This window comes from Urocitellus parryii, chromosome 12 (genome assembly GCF_045843805.1).
Source record: "Urocitellus parryii isolate mUroPar1 chromosome 12, mUroPar1.hap1, whole genome shotgun sequence".
NCBI lineage: Eukaryota > Metazoa > Chordata > Mammalia > Rodentia > Sciuridae > Urocitellus > Urocitellus parryii.
Window position 1 is genome coordinate 53064335 of NC_135542.1, and position 25179 is coordinate 53089513.

Sequence of the window (25179 nt, forward strand, 5' to 3'; positions counted from 1 at the left end):
ATTAGCTTGCTTTCCCTGTTTCTCCTTTGCCTACTCCTTCTTCCTCCTTTAATTAACCCTTCACCTGCAACTGGGTGGACCTGGAGTCTTGATTGTGAAAACTGATTGTGAAATAGGTAAATTACAAGGGGAAAAAAAAAATCCTCTGAAAATAGAGGAAGCCAACCTAAATGGGATAACATAGGTAGTTCCAAGGAGACAGAAAGACAGAAATAACAGATAATTAAATATATTGATGATCATACTATCTCCTGTAAAAGAAAAAACATTGCCGTGTGAATCGCTTGCCAAAGAAATCACAAAGAAAACAGGTAAGCCTGAGGCTCTGGAAACCCATGCACAGCTAGGGTGACAAAGAAAACCTGGGGCCCAGAGTGTAATAAGCATGGAGCATTTTTGAAGCCTTTTATTGGACACCCCTTGCTAAAGCTGTTATGTAAAAACCTCCAGGGAATGAATGAAATTATGTTTACACAGTCCTTTCTATTTAAATGCATCAGAACCTTGTTAAGTAAAAGGAGATGGAAGGATTGATCTTCAGCATTCTTTGGCTGTCTGATCACCCCTCCCTGTGGTTTTTTTCTCCCTTAGGATGAGCCTTTCCTGAGAACCTTCCAGAACAGTAACTACACATACCCCACCACGCCAGCCATTGAGGTAAACCCTGACTCACTTCTGTCTCAGATGCCATTTCCACCTGTCAGGGACCTGGGGTGTGGTCCAGGTTTCAGACTGTTGGATTAAGCAGAAATGTATCCTCCTTACGTACTGGGAATCGGAATGTACAAAAGGCTCCGGAGCCACGAAGCCCCAGGATTGTCCTGACATGTTCTCAAGTTGCCTACCTGACGTCAGCAGCCAAGCAGAGGAAGTGCCTGGGAATCCATTGTCTTTGACCTTTGCGATTCTGTTTCTGATTAGGCAGTACAGCTTTTCAAGGGGGTGGCAGCAGGCACGGTATGCCATCAGCTTCCTGAAGGTGGAAGCCCAGTGGGAAGGAATCTCAGTGCTGGGGTGGGGCCGGACAGGAAGCTGACTCACGTCCACATGGACCCCAGGCAGGCCCTGTTTGGTTCACGTCATTTGTTCCAGCTCTAAGATTTAGGCACTGCTACTCCAAAGATGGCCTGTAGGATCCGGAACCACACGGAGCCCTGCAGGGCAGGCCTGGTCCAGACGAGTTCTATTGGCCACCAGGACAGGGGATCAACCACAGTTTCCATTCCACACCCGTGGTTCCACACCAGTGTCACACCAGTCTTATGTTAGGGGCTGGTGGAGACTCAGAGGAGAGCCCAATAGAGATCTCACCACCATTTCTTGAGTACCTACTATGTGCCAGGCACTGTTTCAGGAGTTAGAGGAGTAGATGGAAGGGTCCCAGTTCTCATAGTTTACCATCTGCTGGGGGAGGCATCCAGTAAATAGCTAAAACTTATTGTTTCAGATAGTGACAATGACTCAGAGGAGGATGAAGTGGAAAAAGAGGGATGGGGCCAGGGGAAGGATGGCAAATTCCGATACATCATGCAGGCTGGGCTTCTCAGAGGAGGGGAGATTTGAACAGAGACATACAAGATAAAAAGATGCTGGCTACATGGACAGCCAGAAGCAGAGTCCCAAGTGGAAAGACCAGAGATTGCAAAAGCTCAGAATTGGGGCTGAGTTGGGTAGAAGAAGAGGAAGAAGGTCATAGTAGCTGGGAACTGGTGGTAAGGGAGGGGGGTGGGACAGGGAAGCACGTGAATGAAGTAGAGAGTGCGGGAGAAGAGATCAGGGGGTGCTCAGGGCCAGATCAAACAGAGACTGAATCCCTGAGTAAGAAGGCTAGATTTTTAAGTGGAGAGAGGCAGGAAGCCTTTGGTGGCATGCTCTGGTTTATGTCTTTAAGAGGTCTCCCTGTCGGCCATGTGGAAAATGGATCGGAGATCAGTGACTGGGGGCAGGCCTTTTATAAGCCAACTGAAGAGTTGAGATTAACCTACATCCACATATTAAAAAAAAAAACTGCCTGGTGCTAAGCTTTGGAGTACAACCAATAACAGCCTCATTGCTAAGGATTACGCTCTCCCCAGCCTGGATGCTCCCTAGTGCACTTAGCATAATGGAGTCTTTTCCTGGATGAACCAGTGCCCAGGTCTGTTAGAACTGAAGGGTCAGCTTCATCTTGTCAGTCAAGCCTTGACTTCTCCATTTCACACTCATTTACTGGGTGCCTAAATGGAGCAGGCGCTGTGCTAAGTGCTGAGTAGACAGTGAGCAGAGGGCTCTGGGGCTGCCCGCTGGGATCCTCATCCTTACCCATCATTTCTTTAGCTGCTGGAAGAGTTAAAAATGCCTGCCTAGAAGGGTGTGTTTGTTTGAATAGCTTCTGCTTAAAGCAGCCACAGATCTGTCACATCAACATTACCCAGAACTTGTCAGAAACACAGAATCCTGAGCACTATCCCAGACCTACTGGGTCAGAATCTGCAACTTCACAAGATCCCCAGGGAATTAGGCTGCACTGGTTTAGGACACAACCTGTGGTTCCCCCTGGTGACAGATGAGCATGCTCAAGCTCCAATCCATGTCTGTTAAATCACAGGCATCGTGCATGTCTCTGGATCCCTGACTATCTAAAGTGCCAATGTGGTATCACTTTTTTTTTAAAATTGCATTTTCCTCAAGTATTTGTCGTTGGCACCCAAGCCTGTTCTTGATTTCCGTAGAGTTTCCAAACAGAAGAAGAAATCCATCAGTGTGTTGAACTGAGCAATCCCTTGGGATAAACTGAATTCCACTGGATTAGGCAAATAACATTTAAGTTTTATTTTCACTCCCTCATGATAGGGATATTTTAATAAGACTTGCCTTCATCTTCATCTGACCAAACTGATGAGAGGAGTGTTCAGGAGTTTTCCTCTGGCAGCCACACTCCAGGGGAACCTGTCAACTGTCAGTGGAGTCCTACTGTGTGTGCAGATATAGGAATTTGCATAGAAATTGAGTTCTCTGCCAACCTCCTTGAACTAGCTGTGTCTGTGCCTCTGTTACCCCCACCCACTCTCCTAACACCTGGAAAATAACATCCTGTATTACAGAGATGAGGAAAGTTTACCAAGAGCATCCAGGCATTAATTTATACACATAGAAGCAAGTTAAATATGCAAAAAGATTAGTGGCTCTTAAGTTAAATATGCAAACAGACGTACAGGTGTACAGAAAAGATAGGCAGAAGCTAGAAGCTTTGCATTTGGAAAAGTTTTGTGTCTTCTTAAAGATATTTTAATTAATGTTTGGTTAGGCCCCAGCGTTGCAATTAGTGTCGATTGGTTACTGTTAACAGCAAAGCTCCTGTGATCTCTGGAGGCAGGCATTCAAACATGGGGTTGGCTTTGGAACAAAGTCATTGTTTCTTCCCCTGCTTTGGGGAAGCTGCTGGCTCCATTCTAGAGTCTAGAGAAATGGGAACAGGAAAGGCTGTGTGAGTGTGCATAGGTGTGTGACCAATGCCCTATACATGGTACATGAAGTAGGCAGATTCCCATTTCTCCCCTCTAATTTCCCTCTTAGCCCATCTATAACTAACAACCCTTGCCCTTCCATAACCTCTTCCAGGGATGTTTTCCTACCCTCCACCAAAAATTCATTAGTTGGTCCTTGCACTGACACTGCCTGCACAATGACTGTGTCTCCTCCTGTTGATTTAGAACTGGGGCAGTGACTTCCTGTGCACAGAGTGGGATTCTTCCAGTAGAGTTCCCACCTCAGGTGAGTGAAATGTCAACAACCCCTTCAACTAAGGGCTTCATGAAGCATCAGGCTGGAGGGGGGACCCCACAGACATACTCTGGGCTTGGAGCAGGCCTTGCTGATTCCCACACAAGGCAGACCTTGGTCCTGGAAGACCCAAGAAGCTGGCTCAGAGCCACAGCATTGGACTCCCATGTGGAGGGGTACAGGCCTCGCCCCCAAATCACTCTTCTTGACTCCTTGTCGTCCCAATGGCAGCCTGTCAGGCTTCCATGTCCAGGGAGGCAGTACAGTCAGGAGTGGGCCCACCTGTGTATGCTCCGTGGACCACTGGGCTCCTCTCAGAATGGGCGATAGCCATCAAGCCTATTGCTGTCAAGCCTTGGTTGCTCTGAACAAGTGGGTGGTGGTGGTGGGGGGGACAAAATTGCTAAAGCTTTAGGCTGGAAATAAGTGACCTATGGGACTCTGGTGACCTATGGGACTAGGGCAGAGCCAGGGGCCCTGGTAAAGTTCCTACTTTGAAGAGCAGATGCTCCACCCTTACTGCAACCATCTCTCTTCTTCCTCTAGTCCACGAGCTCCGTCCAGCAGACATCAAGGTGGTGGCTGCCCTGGGAGACTCACTGACTGTGAGTACTGAGCCACGTGCCAGGGTGGGTCCCAGGGAGCCCAGCCAGGCCCTGTGCGGTCAGCCCTTTCTCAGCACAGGCTCTATAGTCAGCAGTGCGCCCCATGCTATGTGTCAGACACCAAAATAGGTGTCCTCCCCCTTCATCGTCCCCCCACCCTGTTCAAACACCACCTGTTCCATGAGGGCCCCCCCCTCCATCCCTGGGGAAAAGCCATCTCCCATGTCCCCTTGTTCTTAGGTATTTCATTGGTGCATCATGACACTTGTCTAAGCCACCTGCCTTTATCAGGAACTCATCTGCACCAACTCAGATCCAAAGGGTGGTAGATCTTACCACACACTGCCCACTGTCACCCCCAACTTAAGGACATGTTGCTTCGAGGCAGAGGGATTCCAACTCAGCACAGCAGCACAGTCTCGCTAAGTGAACGACCTGAGCCAACTGTTTAGCTCTGGCTGTGCTCATGATGCTCGATCATCCAAAAGAAAAGGATGAGACATAGCCCTCCCGTAGGGCCACAAGAAAATTATGCAGAACCATGGAGGTGACATCCAGGACTTTCAAAATAGAGTATTCATTTCTGTGGAAACAAACCAGCCCCATGTGTGCGGATGTTTTCATTTTGGTGTAAACATGAGAAAGCTGCAGAGGGCACTTCCCAGGCTGATAACCTTGAATTCCCCTGGTGGGGTGGGGGAGGGGGATGACCTCTGGAGCAGGGGCAAGATTCTTGAGGTGGGAGTAGATTGCTCATTTTTTAAAAAATCTTTGTATGTTTTGCTGATTATTGAGTTCCTTTCATAAATTTCAAAGAGCTTCTTCTTTTTAAAGACAGATTGTATAGAGAAAGCTTTATGGAGGAGGTGGAAGTTAATGAGCATCTCAGGGCATGTACTGGAGGTTAGAGGCTGGAAAGGAGAGTGCTCAGCCCTTCAGGAAGGATGGAATGGGTGGGCAGGGGCAGAGTAGTGAGGCCATATGGCTTGGGAAACAGTGACAGGTCAATTTGCTGAGACCTGATGGTTTGTGTGGACAGGGAAAGAGGAAGGAAACAAAGGGAAGGAAAGTGGGTACCACATGACGGAGTCCACATTGGTGAGAGTTTGGCCTTGACCCTTGGAGATGCTCTGAAGGGTCAGAGGTGTACTGGCCAGGGAGGCACGCAGAGACAGAGATGCTCAGAGGAGCAGGTCGCAGCCCTGCTGGTGGGAGGGGAACAGAGAGGAGATGGAAGGTCAGGCAGGGGTCCAGGGTGCTGCCCACAGCAGGGAGATGAGACGCTAATCCAGAAATAAGGCAAAGACAGCGAGAGACAGTCACAGGTGCCAGGGGGCTGGGAAGAAAGAATCCACAAGACTAGGTTCCTGGCTGTTGGGAGGGGCCTGGGGAGAAGAATGTGATAATTTGGATTTGAAGGTGGCCTGGAGAAAGCCAGTATGATTTTCAGAGGGGCAAATCTGGGTGCTGGTGTACCCCTGGGCCTCTCCCAGTATACTTGCTCTGCATCCTGGCCCAGCAGCCACCTGGAAACTTCTCGTTGCTTTTCACAGACAGCGATGGGAGCTCGACCAAGCAAGTCCAGCAACCCACTCACATCCTGGAGGGGCCTCTCATGGAGGTGAGGCTATTTGGGGCTTTTCCTCTGTTGACAATGCTTCCCCCAAGAAGGTATGAGGGTGTGTTTCCCCTCTCACCCCTCCAGGAATGAAGTCAGATCCCATGGCTCCGTGCTGAGACCCCAGAGGATGCCATGATGCTTACCTTAGCTCTGAGGGGGGGGGGGTGTGATGCTCCAGGGCAGATCCTCTGGGTCTGGCTCATACACATGCTGACACATGGAGCAGCAAGTCAGGGTGTTTTTAACCAAGTTTCTTGTTCTTCCCCAGCATTGGTGGAGATGGGGCCTTGGAGACCCACACCACACTGCCCAGTAAGTAGCCAGCACCAAGAAGCCATTATACCCCTCACTGAGGCCAGGGCCTACTTCCTGCAGGAGGGGAAGAGAAGGTTGTCTGCAGGGAGGGAAGTCAGCCTGCTCCAGAAAGACCAGAACCCTCTTGCTCCACACCTGTATCCCAAGACTGTAAGCCTCTTTGTTCCCAAGGGCTCCTGCCTCCTTTCACCTACATTCTCTGTCCCACTCCTCTTTAAAGACATTCTGAAGAAGTTCAACCCCTCCATCTTTGGATTCTCCACCGGTACCCACGAGGAGACAGCAGGATTAAATGTAGCAGCGGAAGGAGCCAGAGCTCGGTGAGTAGCTCTGGGTGTAAGAGGAGGGTTGGGGGGTGAGGCTGAGAGATCAAGATGGGACATGGGAGGGGGCAAGGAGGACAGAGTTTGGGAGCCTAGCCCCTGTTGGGTCATAGAGCTGTGCAGATGCACTTCCTGCATGCTGTCCCTGTGCCAAACCCTCCCTGTGAATTAGCTCATGTCATTCTTACACTTTGGACACTATGATGAGGACACTGGGGCTTAGAAAATTTCCTGAGCAGCCAAGGGAACCCAGCAAGCTCTCCGAGGAGCCAGGATCAGACCATGCCTGAATGCAGCTCTGGTGGTGTATTTTACCACTTCTCCAGGGCAGCAGGAGGAGCACATCTGCCCTGACCCTGGTGGGCACTGGCCCTGCTGACTCCAGCTCTACCTCCTGTCCATCAGAGGTACATGTCACACATATAGGTTGGCTCTCAGCACAGAGAAGCTCAGTGCATGACCCTGTGGGTGTCCACCCTTCCTTTCTTCCCCATATTGCTTCAGAACCTTGAGTCTGACTCTGAAAAATTCATATTCTGACACTAGGGAGTTCAATGTCAGGGCCCCTCAAACAGCATGGGGGTTGGTTGTTTTCACTGGGGTCTCTGCTGTTGACAACAACCCAGATCATTAGAGCTGAAATGCCTGAGCGGGTTCATTGATTTTCTGCATGGAGTGGAGCGGGCTGGGCCTTTGCTTTGTAGAAGGATCGCTGCGTTCAGATCACCAGGGAAACCACGCTGCCTTCACTCACTGTTTACAGGGAACGTTCCTTTCAGAAATGATAACCCGGGCCCCAGTCACGGCGTGAGCCTCTGAGCCACAGGAAACACTGTCAGTTCCTCAGCGTCATAAGCAGGAAGGATTTATTTTTCTACCAAAAAACTGGGCTAGTTGGGGCCATTATAGGAACATGTACTGTTAGGATTGCCATCATCAACACCTAATTATTACCATACAGCTCAGCAGCTGATAGCTCATTCTGTTGGTACATGAGCCCCTTTCTCCTTCTCTATTTATTGCTGCTTAGCTTCCCTGCCAGACAGGGTTAATAGCAGGAGAGGTAGATGAGACCTGCAGACATCTCTGATGTCTGGTGTTAGGAAAAAGAAGAGTAAGTCACTGACTTAAGTAAGGTTGAATGACTGTCCTATGACTTTTTTTTTTTCTCTGTCACTTATTAGCATGGATAAGAATGAGTTCCCCTGAAGAGAGATAAACACCATAGCAGAGCACCTAAAATCATGAGATAACCATCTCATGATCATGGCCAAACCATTTGTGTCCAAATTCTGGCTCAGAGACTTGCTAAGCTGTGTGATCTTGAGCAAGTTGTTTAGCATCTCTGAGTCTTAGTTTTCTCTATGAAAATGGGATAATAATATTGCCTACCTCTCAGGATTGTCATAAGGATTCAATGAGGTAAATGATCCTTGAAAAGAATTTAGAACTGTATATAGTATGCATGTACACATAAAAATGTTTGCCGTTATCAGGTTGCTTAGTTTCAAAGTTTTACTTAACAGTTAACTTCCCTTCCATCAACCAACAAGCAAGAATTCACTCAACACCCGCAAAGGAGGAAGCCTCAAGGTGGTTACTAAGAGACACAAAAGAATCCAAAGGTGAACTCCCTACTCGCAAAGAGCTTGCGGTCTACTTAAGGAGACTTAAGCGAACAGGAAATAACTTTTGGGGAAAGACAGTGTTGTGTGTGGCGACCCTGCAGACTGACATGATTTGATACTTAGTCACACACAACAGTTAGGAGAACAGAAGAGTGTAAAGCGTGAACCAAAGACAGATGTTCCACTGCCCAAGGACAGGCTTGCCCCGACCGGCACCTGGTAGAGTGTGGGAAAATTAGCGAGGACCCCCCAACGTCATTTAGCCCAACCTGCTCCTTTACAAGATGCAGAGCCAGCCCCAGCAGGCAGGGTTCAGCAGGCTGTGCGAGCTCAGAGCAAGGTAACAGCAGCGCTGAAAGCAGAAGCCCTGAGCTCTGGGCAAGGAGGAAACGGAGGAAATGTGGACAAATGAGCACCGAGCAAAGTCTCCCGGGGAAGCAGGACTTGGCCTGGGCCTGAAGGGTGGGGAGAACACGGCTGGGAAGAAGGAGGGCGTGGATGTTCCTCACTGTCCCTTCTACCCCCGGAGGGCTTATCACCTGGGAATTCTCTTCATCACATCTTGAACCTATCAAAAGGTCACAAGCATGCTGTGGTCGGTCACCTTTACCCAGGACAGGCTTCCTTTGTAGTTTTCTGATGTTCTCATCAGTAGCACTAGTGTACAGGAAGCCAACTCTCCTCCAGGGGAAAAGAGGACAGGCGTGGTACCCTGTGGGCTCGGCCACACAGAGGTCTTAAATGGCCATCCCACATCAGTGCTTACTTTTATGGCTTCTTTCGTAGAAACTTCCACTGGCTGTATGCATTTTGATGACCTAACTTCTCATATACATCTCTTTTTTAAAGAAACAAATATAACTAACACATGATAAATGGTATGAATGTAAAGCATACAATTCAGGGCTGGGGATACAGCTCAGTTGGTAGAGTGCTTGCATCGCATGCACAAGGCCATGGGTTCGATCCCCCACACCACACACACACACACACACACACAAACACAAACATAAGTATACAATTCAATAAATCCTGACATATGTATATACCTGTGGAGCCACAATCAAGATCAAACATGCCCATTACCCACAGGAGTTTCCTTGTACCCCCTCATAATTTCTCCATTCCACTTCTTCCTGGCTCTACCCAGTATCCTCATCTCAGACCACCACTGATCTGCTTTCTGTCACCATAGGTTACTTTGAATTTTCTAGAACTTTATTATTTTTAAATATTTTTTTTACTTGTAGTTGGACACAATACCTTCATTTATTTTTATGTGGCGCTGAGGATCAAACCCAGTGCCTCATACGTGCAAGGCGCACGCTCTATCACTGAGCCATAACCCCAGCCCCAATTTTCTAGAACTTTATATAAATGAAATCAAAAAATATGTACGTGTGTGTGAGTGTGTGTGTGACTTATTTCATCCAGCAAAAATTATTTTGAGAAGGATCCATGTTGGGTAGAGCCATAGGTCATTCCTTTTTATTGTTAAATGATATTCCTTCGGCATGCATATCACTTTTTCAAAATGCAGTATTTATTGTTTTCTATATGGCAGGCATCTAGGGGTTGAAGGGAGAACTAACCCTGTTTTGTTAGAGAGGCAAAATTTAAATAAATAAAAAATAGGAAAGGAAGGAAAGAAGGAAGGAGAAGGAAAGAAAAGAAAGAAAGAAAAGAAAATGCGAGGAGACATCCAAGTTACCCCAGGGAAGAAAAACAGAAGGATTAAAGGAGCAGAGAGTGGGACTTAGAAGTAAAGGTTAAAGGAGTCATTAAGCTGGGAGAGGAGAAAGCTGAGGGGTAATTTAGGTCTGTGACTTTTTTCAAATATACAAAAGGTTATTTTTAAAACAGGCAATCGAGTAAGAAACGAACAGGCTCAGCTCCCAGGGAAGCAGACTGACAAAGTAGCAAGAAAATCCCTGATGGGAAGGTTGACCACGTCTCCAGCCAAGTGGCCAGTGAGGCCCGGCCCTGCCAAAGCGGGCAGTTGGATACAGATAACAAGGTGTCAGGGTCTGGGTCAAGGTGGCCTCAAGGTCCACAGCAGCTCTCTGAGGAGGACTTGGCTGAGATTCTGGAGAGCAGAAGCTGGTTGATGGGTTCGGAAAGAGTAACCTTTGTAGAATGTTCTTCTTCCTGAAGCGTCGCTCTTCCCAGGCCAAAACCCACAGCATGAGCCCTTGTTTCTGGGTGACTCTAAGGTCCTTTCTCTTACCCCTGCCTAGGGACATGCCGGCCCAGGCCCGAGACCTGGTGGAGCGGATGAAAACCAGCCCTGTGAGTACAGGCCCTGGGCCCCCACTGACCAGCTGTAAGCACCCAGGGACTCCTAGTCCCAGCTGGCCTTGGAGAGGGGCCAGGGGACCTCCTCTGGCCCTGTGCCCCTAGGGTAGGCTGTGAGAGGGCCTGGTGGAAGAAAGAGCAGAAAGGGGCCTGGGACTCTGGCAGCCTCCTCTTTACCCAAGAGCTGGCTTCTCAGAGTCCTGTTATATAAACGCAAGGTACTAAAAATAGGCTCCTCATTCCAATCCTTCCTCCTTCCTGCTCACCCAGCCCTTCTGAAACTTCGAGCTGGCACTTTTTTTCAAATGCTCTGTGTTTATGCCTTGGAATGGAGCTCCTGGCAGGACTCCTATTATGGTGGTGGCTGAGCGGGAAGCTGCTGCTCCCAGGGCCTCCCCGGCCCCCACCCCGCCTCCTGGCCCTGCGGGCTGTGGCTCCAGTTCTCCCTCCTCAGACTCAGGCCCCAAGAAGGCTTCTAAGAGGCAGCCCGGCTTTGACTTCTAGCTGCATGTTTGCCCTCTGCTCCTTTGAAGGCTTTAGATCACATTTCAGAGGCGTGTTAATCCAGTCAGCCTTTAATGGGCTCAGGGAAGGGTGGAACATGTCCACTCTCCACTTCATGGACTGCAGTTCTTTTAAGAGGATTTCAAAGGGAAATCGACCCTGCTCAGCTGTGTGAGCTGAACACTCCCCCGACACACACACACACACACACACACACACACACACACACACACTCTTCTCTCTGTGGCAATTCTCCCACCTCCTAGGCACCAAGATGAGAGTGAGGCACCCTCCCCTTCAACCTTCTCTGTCATGGGGTCTGTCTGGGTGGCCTGGTGGGTGCCACCTCAAATGCCCCAGGGCCTAAATTCGGGATCTGTTCCCTCAGGAAGTCAACCTGAAGAAAGACTGGAAGCTCATCACACTCTTCGTTGGTGTCAATGACTTGTGTCACTACTGCGAAAATCCGGTAGGCCCCTGGTTGACCCCCTCAGGGACCAGGAATGAAGTTGTTGACCTTGGTCATCATGCTTGCCCCAGGTCCTGGCCCTGTCTCACGTTCCTTTCTCATGGGAGTCACACTTGCCTCGGCTTCCCGTCTCCTGAATCTGCCCAGGCAGCACCCTCCCCCACCCCTTCACACATAGCAGGTGAGACCGGCCTTGCCTACGGCCTGAGTGGCCCCCGGTGCCGCAAGCTGCCCGGACCCGGGTCGAGCGAGCTGGCTGAGCCCCGTTCCTGCCGCTCGCCGATCACTGCCTGCGGCACCCCTGCTGAGCGATCCCCTGCACGCCGGCTTGCAATCTTACAGCCCGGTTGGGCACAAAAACACAAGCCAGTCAAACTGAGACAAAGTTTTATTTAGAGAGAGGCCATGTGCGTCCCCTAACAAGTGGGTCCACACGTGTGTTCTACCTGAGCCGGGGGGGTTTCCCCTTCCCCCGGAACACCCTCCTACCATCCTTTCCCAACCAATGGGAACTCTCCCATTACAAGAGTGACATGAGTAACCTGAGTCCTGAAAATGGGCCCAGCTGGACAGCATGAGTCCAAATACCATATGAATGTGAATTGCTGGCTGGCAGTCAATAAAATCCAAAGGTGCCTGTATCAATATTTTTGCTGTGGCTCCTAACATCTGCCCCCTACTGTTTAAATAAACAACAGGCAAATGTGGCTAGGGACCGTGCCTGTTAGGTATGTCCAATTCACATATGGTTCTTACCCGTCATGGGAAAACTGACCTTATTGCGTCAGTCTCCTGGCTTAGGTTGATACCACTGTAACCGAATCATACCCGTCACTGACTACCGGTCCAGTATATAGCCATACCTGTGTAATAGGCCTATGCACCAGTGGGGGGGTGAGGTTCTTGCCTCACCTCTGTTGGCCCCCAAATTTAACCTTGGTGCCAGTGGGGGGGTGAGGTTCTTGCCTCACCTCTGTTGGCCCCCAAAATCAGACCATCACTAGCAGAAGGGAGAAAGACGCAGAATTGCCACGACACCAAGCCAATTGACGGCTCCTTTGGAAACACTGGTGACACATCGGCTAAGATATTTAGCACTACCAGTTCGCTGTATCAACAAATAGAGCACAATGCATACAGGTGATACATAGTCCAGACAAGTTGTGTAAGCAGTTCAAAGTGGAGGAGTCTATCAATATGTCCATTTCCTCCCAAGGTAAATTAAGTCTTTGATTGAGCAGTTCAAATTGGAGGAGTCTATCAATATGTCCATTTCCTCCCAAAGTAAATTAAGTCCTTGATTGAGCAGTCTTATTGAGTTATTTTGATTGATGTATCAATTTATACAGTTTATAGTGATAGCTATCATAAAAGTTGTAGTTTGGTCTTAGTCTTCACCGGCACTGGGATGGAGATGGGAATTATGGCCATGTTGCTAAAGAGACATTATCCTGAACAGAATTATGAAATATAATGAAAAGGAAAGGTGAAAGTAAACAAACATATCTGTTAACCACCTTTAAAAACAAAATTTAATAACAGCTGTTTACCTAAAGTAAATTAAACCATATAAGTCACGTGACTAAATTTTTTTTTTTTTTGAATACTTGTATCTATATATACATGAGCGCTCCTTATAAATGAAATATGGACATACACACATACAGACATACAACACAAAACAGCATACATAACATAGAACATATAAGACAATAGTAAATAAAGGCCTTGTAGCTATAGCTAGGTGAAATCTCCATTGCAATGTTTAAAAACTTTACAGTTAAAAAAAAAAAATAAATAAATAAAACACAGTCAAAAAAATAAAACTGATCAGAAAAACACTAACCTAGGTTTGTATGAGCTTAAAAAAATAAGGTAAAATAAAATAAAATAAAATAAAACTTTATGATGTGGGAAAAATGCAAATAATAAAATAGATATTGAAAAAGGCACCAATGGTAAATCACTGTCGCAGATGCAAGAATAGCCAGGCTGGAACTCTGGATATCAGCTGTTATGGATTTGAGTCAAATCATCTTCTTTTTCTGTAGAAATTGTTTTAGTTAATCTCTCTGGAATCCAAATTGGTTGCTGTTCCTCCTGTGGAAAAACACAGACAGAGCCCCGACTCCAGACTATTACTGGGTCCGGACCTTTCCATTGTCCTGTTAGAATATCTTTCCAAAGTACCTTAGGCTTATGTACATTTTTCGGATACATATGTCTTTCCGCAGCACTAAGTCCTGATGAATCCAAATTTAGAAAGTTTAGAGTAAAAAGGGTTATTTTAAGTTTATCTTTGGGGGATATATACCCCTTACTAATTCCCTCCCTTTGCTTTAATAAGTACATTTTTATAGTTTGATGAGCTCTTTCAACTATGCCTTGTCCCTGTGGGTTGTATGGGATTCCTGTTATATGAGTAATGCCAAATGATGAGCAAAATTGTTTAAAAGACTTGGAGATGTAACCAGGACCGTTATCGGTTTTTAACTGTTTAGGAACACCCACAGTGGCAAAATTTTGTAAGCAATGAGCTATAACATCTTTAGTTTTTTCTCCGGGATGAAGGGAGCCCATCAAAAATCCAGAAGAAGTATCAACTGTAACATGTAAATATTTTAATTTTCCAAATTCTGGCAAGTGTGTGACGTCCATCTGCCAAATATGGTTAGGTATCAGTCCTCTAGGATTGACTCCAAGATTAACTTGTGGCAAAAATGTCACACAATTTTGACATTGTTTTATTATATGTCTGGCTTGTTCTTTAGTTATTTTAAAACGTTTTTGTAAAGTATTAGCATTGACATGGAACCTTTTATGAAAATTTATAGCTTCTTCTATTGTGGAGAAAATATGTATGTCATGTGTAGATTTATCTGCTAGTTCATTACCCAAACTAAGGGCTCCAGGCAATCCTGTATGTGCTCTGATATGTCCTATAAAGAATGGATCCTTTCTATCCCAGATTAGACTCTGTATAGCAGAAAACAAAGAGAAAACAGTAGAGGAAGGAGAAATCCTACCAGCATCTTCAAGGGATACTATAGCATTAACTACATACTGACTATCAGAAAATAAATTAAATGTAGAATCTTTGAACATCATAAAAGCTTGCAATACTGCATTGAGCTCTACCTTTTGAGCTGATTGTTTGGGTACTAAAAATGTAAAAGTTTGATCAGGAGTAACTACTGCTGCTGTACCATTATTTGACCCATCAGTGAATATATTTGGAGCATTTATGATAGGGGTTTTTCTTGTCATTTTTGGAAAAACTACAGGATGCTTAGACCAAAAGGACAACAAAGGATTAGATGGCAAGTGATTATCAAATGCAACACTAGATTTACACATGATTATTGCCCAAGTATTTAACTCATTAGCTAACTCATCAATTTGATCCATAGTATATGGAGTAATAATTTTATTGGGAGAAATCCCAAACACTCCTTTTGCTGCTTTTATTCCTTTGAGTATTAATTGCCCTACAGCTTCAGGATATCTAGTAAGAATAGTATTAGGAGAATAAGATAAATGTATCCATAATAATGGACCTTCTTGCCAAAATACCCCTGTAGGAATATTTTTTGTCGGTAATACAATAAATAATAAAGGCAAACTTATATCAATTCTATCCAAATGCATATTTTCCATATATGTTTCAATGATTTTTAATGTCTTTCTAGCTTCAGGCGTTAACATGCGGGGTGAATTTGGATCTGATGGACCTTTTAAAATATCAAATAAAGGTCCTAATTCTCCTGTTGGTATGCCTAGATAAGGCCTTATCCAATTTATATCTCCCAATAACTTTTGAAAGTCATTAAGTGATTTGAGTTGATCTACTCGTATTTGAATTTTTGGTGGACGGACCATGGTTGAGGATAATAGAACTCCTAAATAATTAATTGGAAGATTTAATTGTACTTTATCTATTGCTATCTCTAGATTATAATTTTTTAATAAGTTTGTAAGCGTGGCATAACATTCTAGCAATGTGTTTTTATCTTTATGTGCCATTAACACATCATCCATATAGTGAAATATCTGTAGTTCAGGGTTTTGAATTCTAAGTGGCTGGATTGCTTTATCAACATAAATTTGGCACAAAGTTGGGCTGTTAGCCATCCCTTGAGGGAGTACTTTCCATTCATATCTCTGATCAGGACCTTCATGATTCAGTGCAGGGATAGTAAATGCAAAATGTGGACTATCCTCGGGGTGAATTGGAATTGAGAAGAAACAATCTTTAATATCTATAGCTAGAACATGCCACGTTTTTGGTAAAGCAGACAGTTGGGGAATCCCTGATTGAGCAGGTCCCATAATAACCATCTCATTATTAATGGCTCTTAAATCTTGTAATAATCTCCATTTACCAGATTTCTTTTTAATAACAAAAATGGGAGTATTATGGGGAGATACGGAAGGTTGTATATGTCCTTCCGCTAATTGCTGTTTGACCAGATCATGGGCTACTTGTATCTTTTCTTTAGTTAGGGGCCACTGAGGAACCCACACTGGTCTTTCTGATTTCCAAGTAATTTTGATTGTCTCAGTGGCCCTTTTTGAAAACCCAATCCATGTTTATCTATCTCTTGATCTACTTGAATTGGTGCTGTTATATCTTGTTCTTGATCTTTTAATCTCTTTTCTTTTCTAAAGCCTTGTTTTGCCCTAGTAGTGGGCGCGTTAGGATTGACGTTATTTGTTAATGTCAATCCTAATTGATCTAGGACGTCTCGTCCCCATAAATTTATGGGGAGATGGTCCAATACATAGGGCTGTATAGTTCCTTCACATCCTTCAGGATCCCTCCAATCTAATACCATTGCACTTCTATGGGGATTAGTTGCCACTCCTAGGCCTCTAAGCGTTTGGGTCGCTTGCTGTAATGGCCAATGCTTAGGCCATTCCTGGCGAGATATGATGCTGAGGTCAGCGCCTGTGTCCAGCAGTCCATTAAAATCATGCCCTTGAATATTTAATTTTAGCATAGGGCGAGAATCTAAATTTAAAGATAGCATAGCCCAATCTACACCTGTGGAGCCTAATCCCTTGGAACCTCTTTCTACATTACAACTGGAAAATTTATCATGTAGGCTTGGTATTATTAATAGCTGTGCTATTCTATCTCCTGATGAAATTACTGATATACCTCTTGGAGAACTAGCTATGATTTTTATTTCACCCTCATAATCGGGATCAATTACCCCAGGACTTATCATAAGTCCTTTAAGTGTAGAAGAACTGCGTCCTAATAATAAGCCTACTGTTCCCTGGGGAAGAGGTCCTTTTACTCCTGTGGGAATGATTTGAACTCCCATCTCTGGAGTTAATACTGCTCTGGCAGAGGCACAGATGTCCAACCCTGCGCTCCCTCTAGTCTGTCTGATGAGGGATCTGATGGATAATGCGTCCTGGGCACCACCTTGATGGTGCTGCTGGGTTCCTCCATTGCCCCGTATATTTGTGGTTTTGGGCCCCGGGGCATTGGGCCCTCCAATTCGTTTTTTGACAACGGGGCCTGATGCCTTTCTCCACGATATCGTGGGTAGACACTTGGTCTTTGTCCATTTTTTGATAACGGAATACCCTCTATGGTGGTTTGAGAATGGCATTCATTAGCCCAATGTCTCCCTCTATGGCATCGTGGGCAAATACCCGGGATTCTACTCTTTTGATACCTAGCTTTGTTAAACCCTCCTCCTATGGGGCAATTTCTTTTAAAATGCCCTTCTTGATTGCAATTATAGCATGTTTTTGGCTTGGTATTTAAAGCCTGTTTTACTTCAGCTGCCATGACTTGTCCTTGTTCATTAATGTCTCTACATAATTTAATATATGTGTTTAAATCTTCCTGTTTCCACGGTCTAATGACCTCTTTGCAGCAACGATTTGCTTGATCGTAAGCCAGCTGTTTTATAAATGGCATTGCCTGTTCTGTATTTTCAAATGTCTCAGAGGCTGCTTCAATAAGTCTAGCTACAAAGTCAGCGTAGGGCTCATTAACTCCTTGTATTATCTTAGATAGTTGACCTTGAAAATCCCCTTGTCCCTTTAAAGTTTTCCATGCCTTAATTGCATTTATAGCGACTTGAGCGTATACGCCAGGATCATATCTGAGCTGATGCATCTGTTCTTGAAATTCTTCTTTTCCCAGTAACATTTTCAGGCCTCGTTCAGGGTAACCTGCTTCTGCATTTTGCCTAGCTGTCTCCTTGCAAAATTCCTCATTGGCAATTTTCCATAATAAATACTGTCCTCTATTTAGCACAGAATTACACACGTTAGCCCAATCTGCTGGTGTTAAGTTCCAGCCGGTAATAGATTCGACCATACTGACTGTGAAGGGAGCGGCCGGGCCGTAGGCTGCTACAGCTTCCTTTAATTGTTTTATTATTTTGAAATCTAAGGCACGGTAAACTCGTTCTTTTTCTTCTCCCTGCTCAATTACAGGGCATGCTAGTTTTTGGGGTCCCGCCTCAGGATTCTGTTCATCATCTATGGAGGCAGGTAAAGCTGTTGGTTGAACTATGCCCTCTGGTGGTGGAACGGAGTTAGTAGCAGCCTCCCTATCTGACGACCGTTTTTTCCCTGAGCTTGCCTTGTTCAAATTTTCTTCTATCTGACTAGCTTGAGAGACCTTTTGTTTTGCTTGACCTAATATGTTTTCTGCCATGGCTTGGACCTCTAACAATTTACTTAACAGTTTTTCGGTTTGTTTTTTACTAGATTCTAATCTACTATAAAGGTAACGTAACCCAATAAGATAGGATAGAAGAAAGCCAAAACAGAATGAAACAGAAACGGAGAGGAGGAAAATGATTATGTCAATTTTCTCTCTCTCAGGGCCGAATAACTTCAAACCTTGAGTCAGCCATTTATCCCAACTCGTTTGGAAAAATTGTAAGGCTAGAGAGCCTGAAATAAGAGCAGAATAAATCAAAACAGAAATACCCATTCTGTCGCCTTTCCTTAGGGGCGAGTGATATTACTCACCTTTAAGTTTTGGGCGTTCCCAGTACAGGGCCACCAAAATGCCGCAAGCTGCCCGGACCCGGGTCGAGCGAGCTGGCTGAGCCCCGTTCCTGCCGCTCGCCGATCACTGCCTGCGGCACCCCTGCTGAGCGATCCCCTGCACGCCGGCTTGCAATCTTACAGCCCGGTTGGGCACAAAAACACAAGCCAGTCAAACTGAGACAAAGTTTTATTTAGAGAGAGGCCATGTGCGTCCCCTAACAAGTGGGTCCACACGTGTGTTCTACCTGAGCCGGGGGGGTTTCCCCTTCCCCCGGAACACCCTCCTACCATCCTTTCCCAACCAATGGGAACTCTCCCATTACAAGAGTGACATGAGTAACCTGAGTCCTGAAAATGGGCCCAGCTGGACAGCATGAGTCCAAATACCATATGAATGTGAATTGCTGGCTGGCAGTCAATAAAATCCAAAGGTGCCTGTATCAATATTTTTGCTGTGGCTCCTAACACCCCGGATTTCAGAAGAAGGGTCTAGATGGACCCGCTCCTCCAGCTCATGAGGAGACTGATTCTCTTAGGCACTTGGTGCCACCATCTGGTATCCTGCTCACTCAGATAGGTGCCTAGCGCTTCTCTACCCCATGCCCACCTGGGGTCTCCGCCCCATTTTGCAGAGGAAGTAAAATGATCCTATAAATGAGGTTGGTTAGAGTTGATAGGGTGGTCTGCTGCCTTCAGGGCTCTTGTGAGTTGACCAACCTCAGCTGGCTGGCCTGGGAGCCTGACCCCATTCCTAACAGTGTCTCCATGGGGAGACGTGTCCAGGCTAACAAACTTTGGGGAGTTGCAACTTTTGGAACACATCTTGTTCTAAGATGGGGACATCCTGTATTTTATGTGGCCAGAAAAAAAGGCAGCTGCCCTGACTGAGGGGGGTGTGATCGAGTAGTGGACGGTCAGGGCGTGGGGAGAAGCCATTTAAGGCTCCTTGTGGCTCATGGAGGACAACTCTCAATGGGATCATCCTTGCCCACATATGGTCAGCTCTCCCAGCCCCTTCTCTTCCTCACTGCCCAGGCTTGCAAGACAAGAGGGGCCCAGCTGCCTGGGGACTTCAATAATACTGTGTCCAGGACCACAGGACTCTCTAGAAACCAGAGATGTCCAGGTTGCCTGTGGACACTTGGTGTAGGGAAATGCTTTCTGCAGCCCCAGAATACTTGTCCTTCCTGCAAACTGCCAAGCCCATGCTCCTGAGAGCAGGTTTTTGTGAAAAGGGGTGTGGAGGCCACCACCAGGTTACTCAGGCCGAGTTGCAGAAGCAGGAAAGGGCAGACTCCTGGAAAAGAGCATGCCTCGGCCGCGCTGCAGCTCTCAGCCTGGCTTTCTTTGTTTGCTTCCCCTCCTTGCTGACTCTCGGCACCTCTTCTGGCATCCGGGGGCAGGAGCTCATCCATGATCAGGTGTCCGTGGGCCATGATTTGTGTCTAGCAGTGAGCTGGAATTGAGCACACAGCCCTCACCTGGTCGAGGCTCTTTGTGTTAAGAAAAAGAAATAGGTTGTCTAATCTCCCACTTCCTGCCTTGAGCCTGGTACGGCGGCCAGGCACCACACTCTGCCAACAGGCATTTATCCATGTTTGACGTGAGAGCTTTGAGCATCACCCACCCTCTGGTGTCAGTCTTCTTCTGATGCCTTCTAAGGAGCCCAGAGCTATATCCAAAAATATGACTGTCTTCCTCATGCTATGAAGCAAAACCCTGAGTCAGTCAGCAAGCACTTACTGAGCACCTACTATGTTCTCCATACACATCACCCAGAGCACTATAAGGTACCTTTAAATCAGCCTCTAGGCGGGGATATGGGTCATAGGAGTCCCTTGGGTTGAGTCACAAAGTATGACAGGGGGATATAGGAGCATAAAGGGTTCCACTTCTTATAGGGCACGGTCGATCAGCCAGCAACAAGACTGGGCTTTCTAGCCTGGCCAGGACCACCAAAGCCCCTCTGTGCCCCACCTCCTGCTATCAGCTGAAGCCTCCTGTGCTCCTGTCTTCTGAGTGGAATGTAACAACTGAAAAGAGCCCCCCATGTTCTTTGCAGGAGGGCCACTCAACCGAGGAGTATGTTCAGCACATTCAGCAGGCCCTGGACATCTTCTATGAAGAGGTGGGAATGGCAGGTCCTGCCAGCAACCAGCTGTCTAGTGCCTCCCTGGAAGCAAGAGTCCCCAACCCCATAAAAAGAAAAAAAAAATTAAACAGACGATCCCTCAGACTCCTTCCAGCAGTAGCCAGTGTCTTCCCCCCACAGCTGTCTGTGAACTCATGAAGCCCACCCCTCTGTTCCCTGCAGCTTCCGAGGGCCTTTATCAACGTGGTAGAGCTCATGGAGCTGACCAGCCTGTACCAGGACCCAGACAGGAAGTGCACCATGTTGCTGGCAGCTCGGTAAGTGAAAGGTCATGATCCCAGGGCAAGGGCACCTGAGGAGGGCAGGGCTCACAGGTGGAGGAGAGCAGTGCAGGCAGAGCCAGAAAACCTGTCCAGGGGCTTGGAGAATCATGTGAAAGTGCCTCTGTTACTGAATCATAGTGCCTCTATGTTACTACCCTGTGCAGGTCCATTTCTCTGGACCCCAATTTGCTTTTCTGTGAAGTGAGAGACAAAGACCAAATGATCCTTAAGACCTAAGGCAAGGTTCTGGAGGGCAAGGCAAGAATTCCTGTTGGAGGCTGGACTGATCTTTAAAGATCAGCAGGACCCTGACAGGAAGCCGCCATCCTCCGAAGCCAGATGAACTCTCCAAGAGTTTGTGTGACTGTTGCTGTGGGGGAGGAGAGTCAGTGGGTCACTGAGGAGTCAGTCTTATCTGAGGTCAAATGGATTTGCTGTGAAGGCGGCCAACCCATTTCCATTCTTGCTAGGAACCAGGCCCCACGTGGCCAGGGGAGGTTCTGAATGATTCCTCGGGTTTTGCTGGTGTTGTGCTCCAGCTTGTCATGGTGTCTCAGCTCCCAGCACGTTTCCCACACCGGAGCCCTGAGGGAGGGCCCAAAGCACTCAGAGGTGGAGCTGAGGAGCCTCAAGAGCATGGGGAGTGATTCTGTGCCCAGGCCTTCTCTGCAGAAAACCTAAGGGCTAAAGAATTGGGAAGGAGTCATCAGGGGCAAAGGAAATAGGCAGCCTGTGCTCAAGGAAACCTGACAGCAGGGCCAACTCCTCCGACCTCAAAAAGCCCCCCTGGACCTCATGCTCCCAAGTTATGGTTGTGACCTGGGTCCAGGAGGCAGCAAGGGTGTGCTCTGGGGGTATTTGCATGTTGTCCCTTCACCCCATGTGAGGCAGCACAGGCTGCAGGTCCCTGGGGGGTAGCTGCTGCCTCTGTGTCAGAGCAAGTCTCCCAAGAGGACAGAGCCAGGCAGCCCCAGGGGAGCCTCGACATGAGATTCCTTTTCTCACAGGAGCAACTGCACTTGCTTCAGACACTCTCAAGACGCCCCGGCCATGCAAGAACTGAAGAAAGTGAACTGGAACCTCCAGGTGAGCCCCGCTGCCCCCCAACTCCTGCCCCAGTCAGGAGCTCCCCTCAGTCCCCTGAGCAAGGGCTCAGAAACGGTGTGTTTGGCAGGGGCTGGATGGACAGCATGTCATTCCCTAAAAGACAGACTGTAGCCCCCTGAAATGTTTAGCCAGGCAAACTGGACCCCAAGGCCAGAGAAGGGGGGTTGGGGAGATCCCAAAGTGGAAACTGGGAGAATCCCCACCTCCCAGCCCAGGCTCAGCCCTGAGCAGATGAACAGGACTTGACCACCAGAGTATACTCTGTGGAATGTGGTCATTCCCCCACAGAGCCTGTGTAGGGGCCACATCTCCACCCAGGGGAGGTGGGTGACGGTCACTGTGCCCGTCTCTCACCTCTCCACTCCCAAAGAACTTAAGACTCAGTCACACCCACTTTTCCTGACCCCTAGTCCCTCTTCGTCTCTTCCCCCTCTGGCTGCTCTTGCGGCACATTCCTGCTTCTGTCTGTCTCTGCTCTTGTCCTTCCCTCTCTGGACAGGCCGGCCCTGAGCCTTTCTGCAAACTGACCCATCTTCATTCATGAGGTGGTCTTCTTCACCTTTCTGAAAAACTTCCCCTGACTTTAGCCTGAGATGTGTCCCCAGACCAAGTCCAGTCTGCACCTGATGGACCCTAGAGTTCTCTATGGTTCTTGTGTTTTTAGATCTTATTTGCTTTTCCCAGATGGATGACAAACTCTTTAAGGATAATACATCTAGATTGTTCCTTTTATAGTCTATACTTTGGCATTTAAGTCCCACAACTGGGGACTCTCATTCCCCTATGTTCACAGGCATTTTGGGGAGCTAGTGCTAAGATGCTCCCCATTTGAGCTGGATCTGTCATCTTCACGCAGCAAGGGTAGGCCAGGCCTCCGGCCCAGCAAGTTTGGTCAGTGGCTCCGACTCAGCCTTGCAGAGGCCCCAGAAGGAGCTGGGTGGGTGGGTGCAGAGGGGAGGCTTCTCTCACTGTGGCCGCTGGGTTCAGCTCAGCTTTGATCCTGACAGCCAGCCAGGGCCTCAAGGAGCAGGGTGCTCACTAAAGGATACACAAAGAATGAGTGCATGTGTCACTCCAGCTTTGCCCTTGTAAGTCACCTTTGTCTGGAGTAGATTGGCTTCTGCCACAGCCCACCCAAGGCAGAGGAATAGACCCTGTCCGTCCAGCCCTGCCAACAGGGCTGAGCAGCCTCTCCCCTCCCCAGAGTGCCATCTCCAAGTTCTCGTACTGGCACCGGTACATGCAGCGTGAGGACTTCGCGGTGGTTGTGCAGTCTTTCCTCCAAAACACTCTCGTCCCACTGAACAAGGTGAGCTGGGCCATACAGAGAACCTCTGTATGTGGAAAGAAAATCAACAGTGCTCAGCCTCCCCCACCATGGCCCTGATATTTGCTGGATTGGGATAGAATGGAAAGCTTCTTAAAATTATTGTTTTTCAACTTTCAGGGCAGGGATGGACTGTGGGTAGCTACAATTCATGTCTGTTTAAAAAAAAAAAATCCAAAATCTTTGAGATGGTCCATTGGTATCTGAACCCGTTGAAAGGAGGACAGGAGAAATGGCCAGGGCATCTTCCGGGAGGAGCATGGTGGGTAGTGGGGTCAGGATGGTCATCTCCTTGCATCTGGTTGCAGCAGGGTGGCACGGACCTCACCTTCTTTTCTGAAGACTGTATCTACTTCTCAGAACGTGGCCACGCGGAGATGGCCATCGCACTCTGGAACAACATGGTGAGTGGCTAAGGCCCTGCATGGGGTGACTCAAGGACACTGAATCTAAGGCTCACCACAAAACCTTACTGAGGTGGCTCCTTTCTCCCAAAGATTGAAATGGAGACATGCCTTATCTGTCCTGAGGTATTATTTTCAAAGTGTGTGAAGTATGTGTGTGTGTGTGTGTGTGCACGTGCACGCATATGTGTGTATGCGTTGCACACTCGCACACTTTATTATCTTGGCCATGCCCAGGTGAGAGGATGGGATGACTTTGTAATCAGATAGACTGAATGTGAGAACCAGCCTGCTTCCGTGGCTGACTGTGGGACCTTGGGCAAGTGATCTCTCTGGCCATCTGTATCAACATCTATGAAACAGTGAAAACGAGACAGAAAGTTAATTGAGGTGAAGTGTGTGCAGCAGCCAATACTGTAATTAGCTTTCAACAAATGTCCACCCGGTTACCCTTCTAGCACTACAATCTCGACACATTTCCAACTATTATTTCTTTAAACATCAAAAAGGAGATATCCACACAACCTGTTCTCCCAAACTGAAATCTATTGCAGTCCCCTCCAACGGGGGAGAAGAGAACTTTATTCAATGAACATAATGCACCAGGGCACAGGGGCCCCTGGCCTTATGCCTCACCTATGGCCTTTGTGGCTGACCACTCACTACTGAACCATGGTCAGCTGTGTGTGAAGTGCTTGACAGTCACCGGGATACCTGCATCCTCTTGCACAGAGCAAATGAAATGCCTTCCCAATCCAATGACCTCCTTTGACGTAGCCCCACGGTGTAACCCAATCCCCACCCTGACCTGTGTGTTCCCTCATTTCTCCCCTGGTGACTAAACAATCTACAATCCTGCTCTTTTATTGCAGTTTCAAGCCTACGGTGTTTCTGCCAGCCACCGCTGTGCAAATATTCCCACACCTGTCAGCTCCTCCAATATGTCCAGTGTCTTTCTCAGCTGACTCACAATATTGACTTTCTCCTTGGCGACACTTCCTCCTCCTCTCTAGCAACCTCTTCTTTCCAGAACCACTTCTAAGATGTTTGATCTTGGCCTAGTTAATTGCAGACTCAGCCTTCCTCTACTGGGTTGTCCTGGGGTTTTCCTCTTTAAACATCAAAAAGGAAAGATTCACACAGCCTGTTCTCCCAGGTTGAAACCTAGTCCAGTCCTTTCTGATGGAGGAAAAGGGATCCTTATGAAATGACAACCAGATAGCTGTTGACATCATCTCTCTGCCCACTTCTAAAAGAAATCACATCATACTCTTTCAGCCTAGGACTCTGAATTGCCATCAAAACATCTTTGAATTTCCTCCCACCCACCCAACCCCTACAGGATGTTTTAAAATCAAAGTTTGCACAGGGGAATTCC

General features: G+C 47.3%; 1 protein-coding gene across 1 annotated transcript in view; it reads left to right on the forward strand.

Annotated features, from left to right (window-relative positions):
* Plb1 (phospholipase B1) overlaps window positions 1–25179 on the forward strand; it is a 127855-nt gene that overhangs the window by 95757 nt on the left and 6919 nt on the right. Inside the window, exons 42-54 of the mRNA XM_077791736.1 lie at window positions 592–657; window positions 3693–3753; window positions 4309–4367; window positions 5921–5988; window positions 6257–6300; window positions 6524–6623; window positions 10492–10543; window positions 11442–11522; window positions 20611–20676; window positions 20863–20957; window positions 21971–22049; window positions 23275–23379; window positions 23706–23801. Coding sequence (XP_077647862.1) covers window positions 592–657; window positions 3693–3753; window positions 4309–4367; window positions 5921–5988; window positions 6257–6300; window positions 6524–6623; window positions 10492–10543; window positions 11442–11522; window positions 20611–20676; window positions 20863–20957; window positions 21971–22049; window positions 23275–23379; window positions 23706–23801 — 972 coding nt within the window. The remainder of the gene's footprint in view (window positions 1–591; window positions 658–3692; window positions 3754–4308; window positions 4368–5920; window positions 5989–6256; window positions 6301–6523; window positions 6624–10491; window positions 10544–11441; window positions 11523–20610; window positions 20677–20862; window positions 20958–21970; window positions 22050–23274; window positions 23380–23705; window positions 23802–25179) is intronic.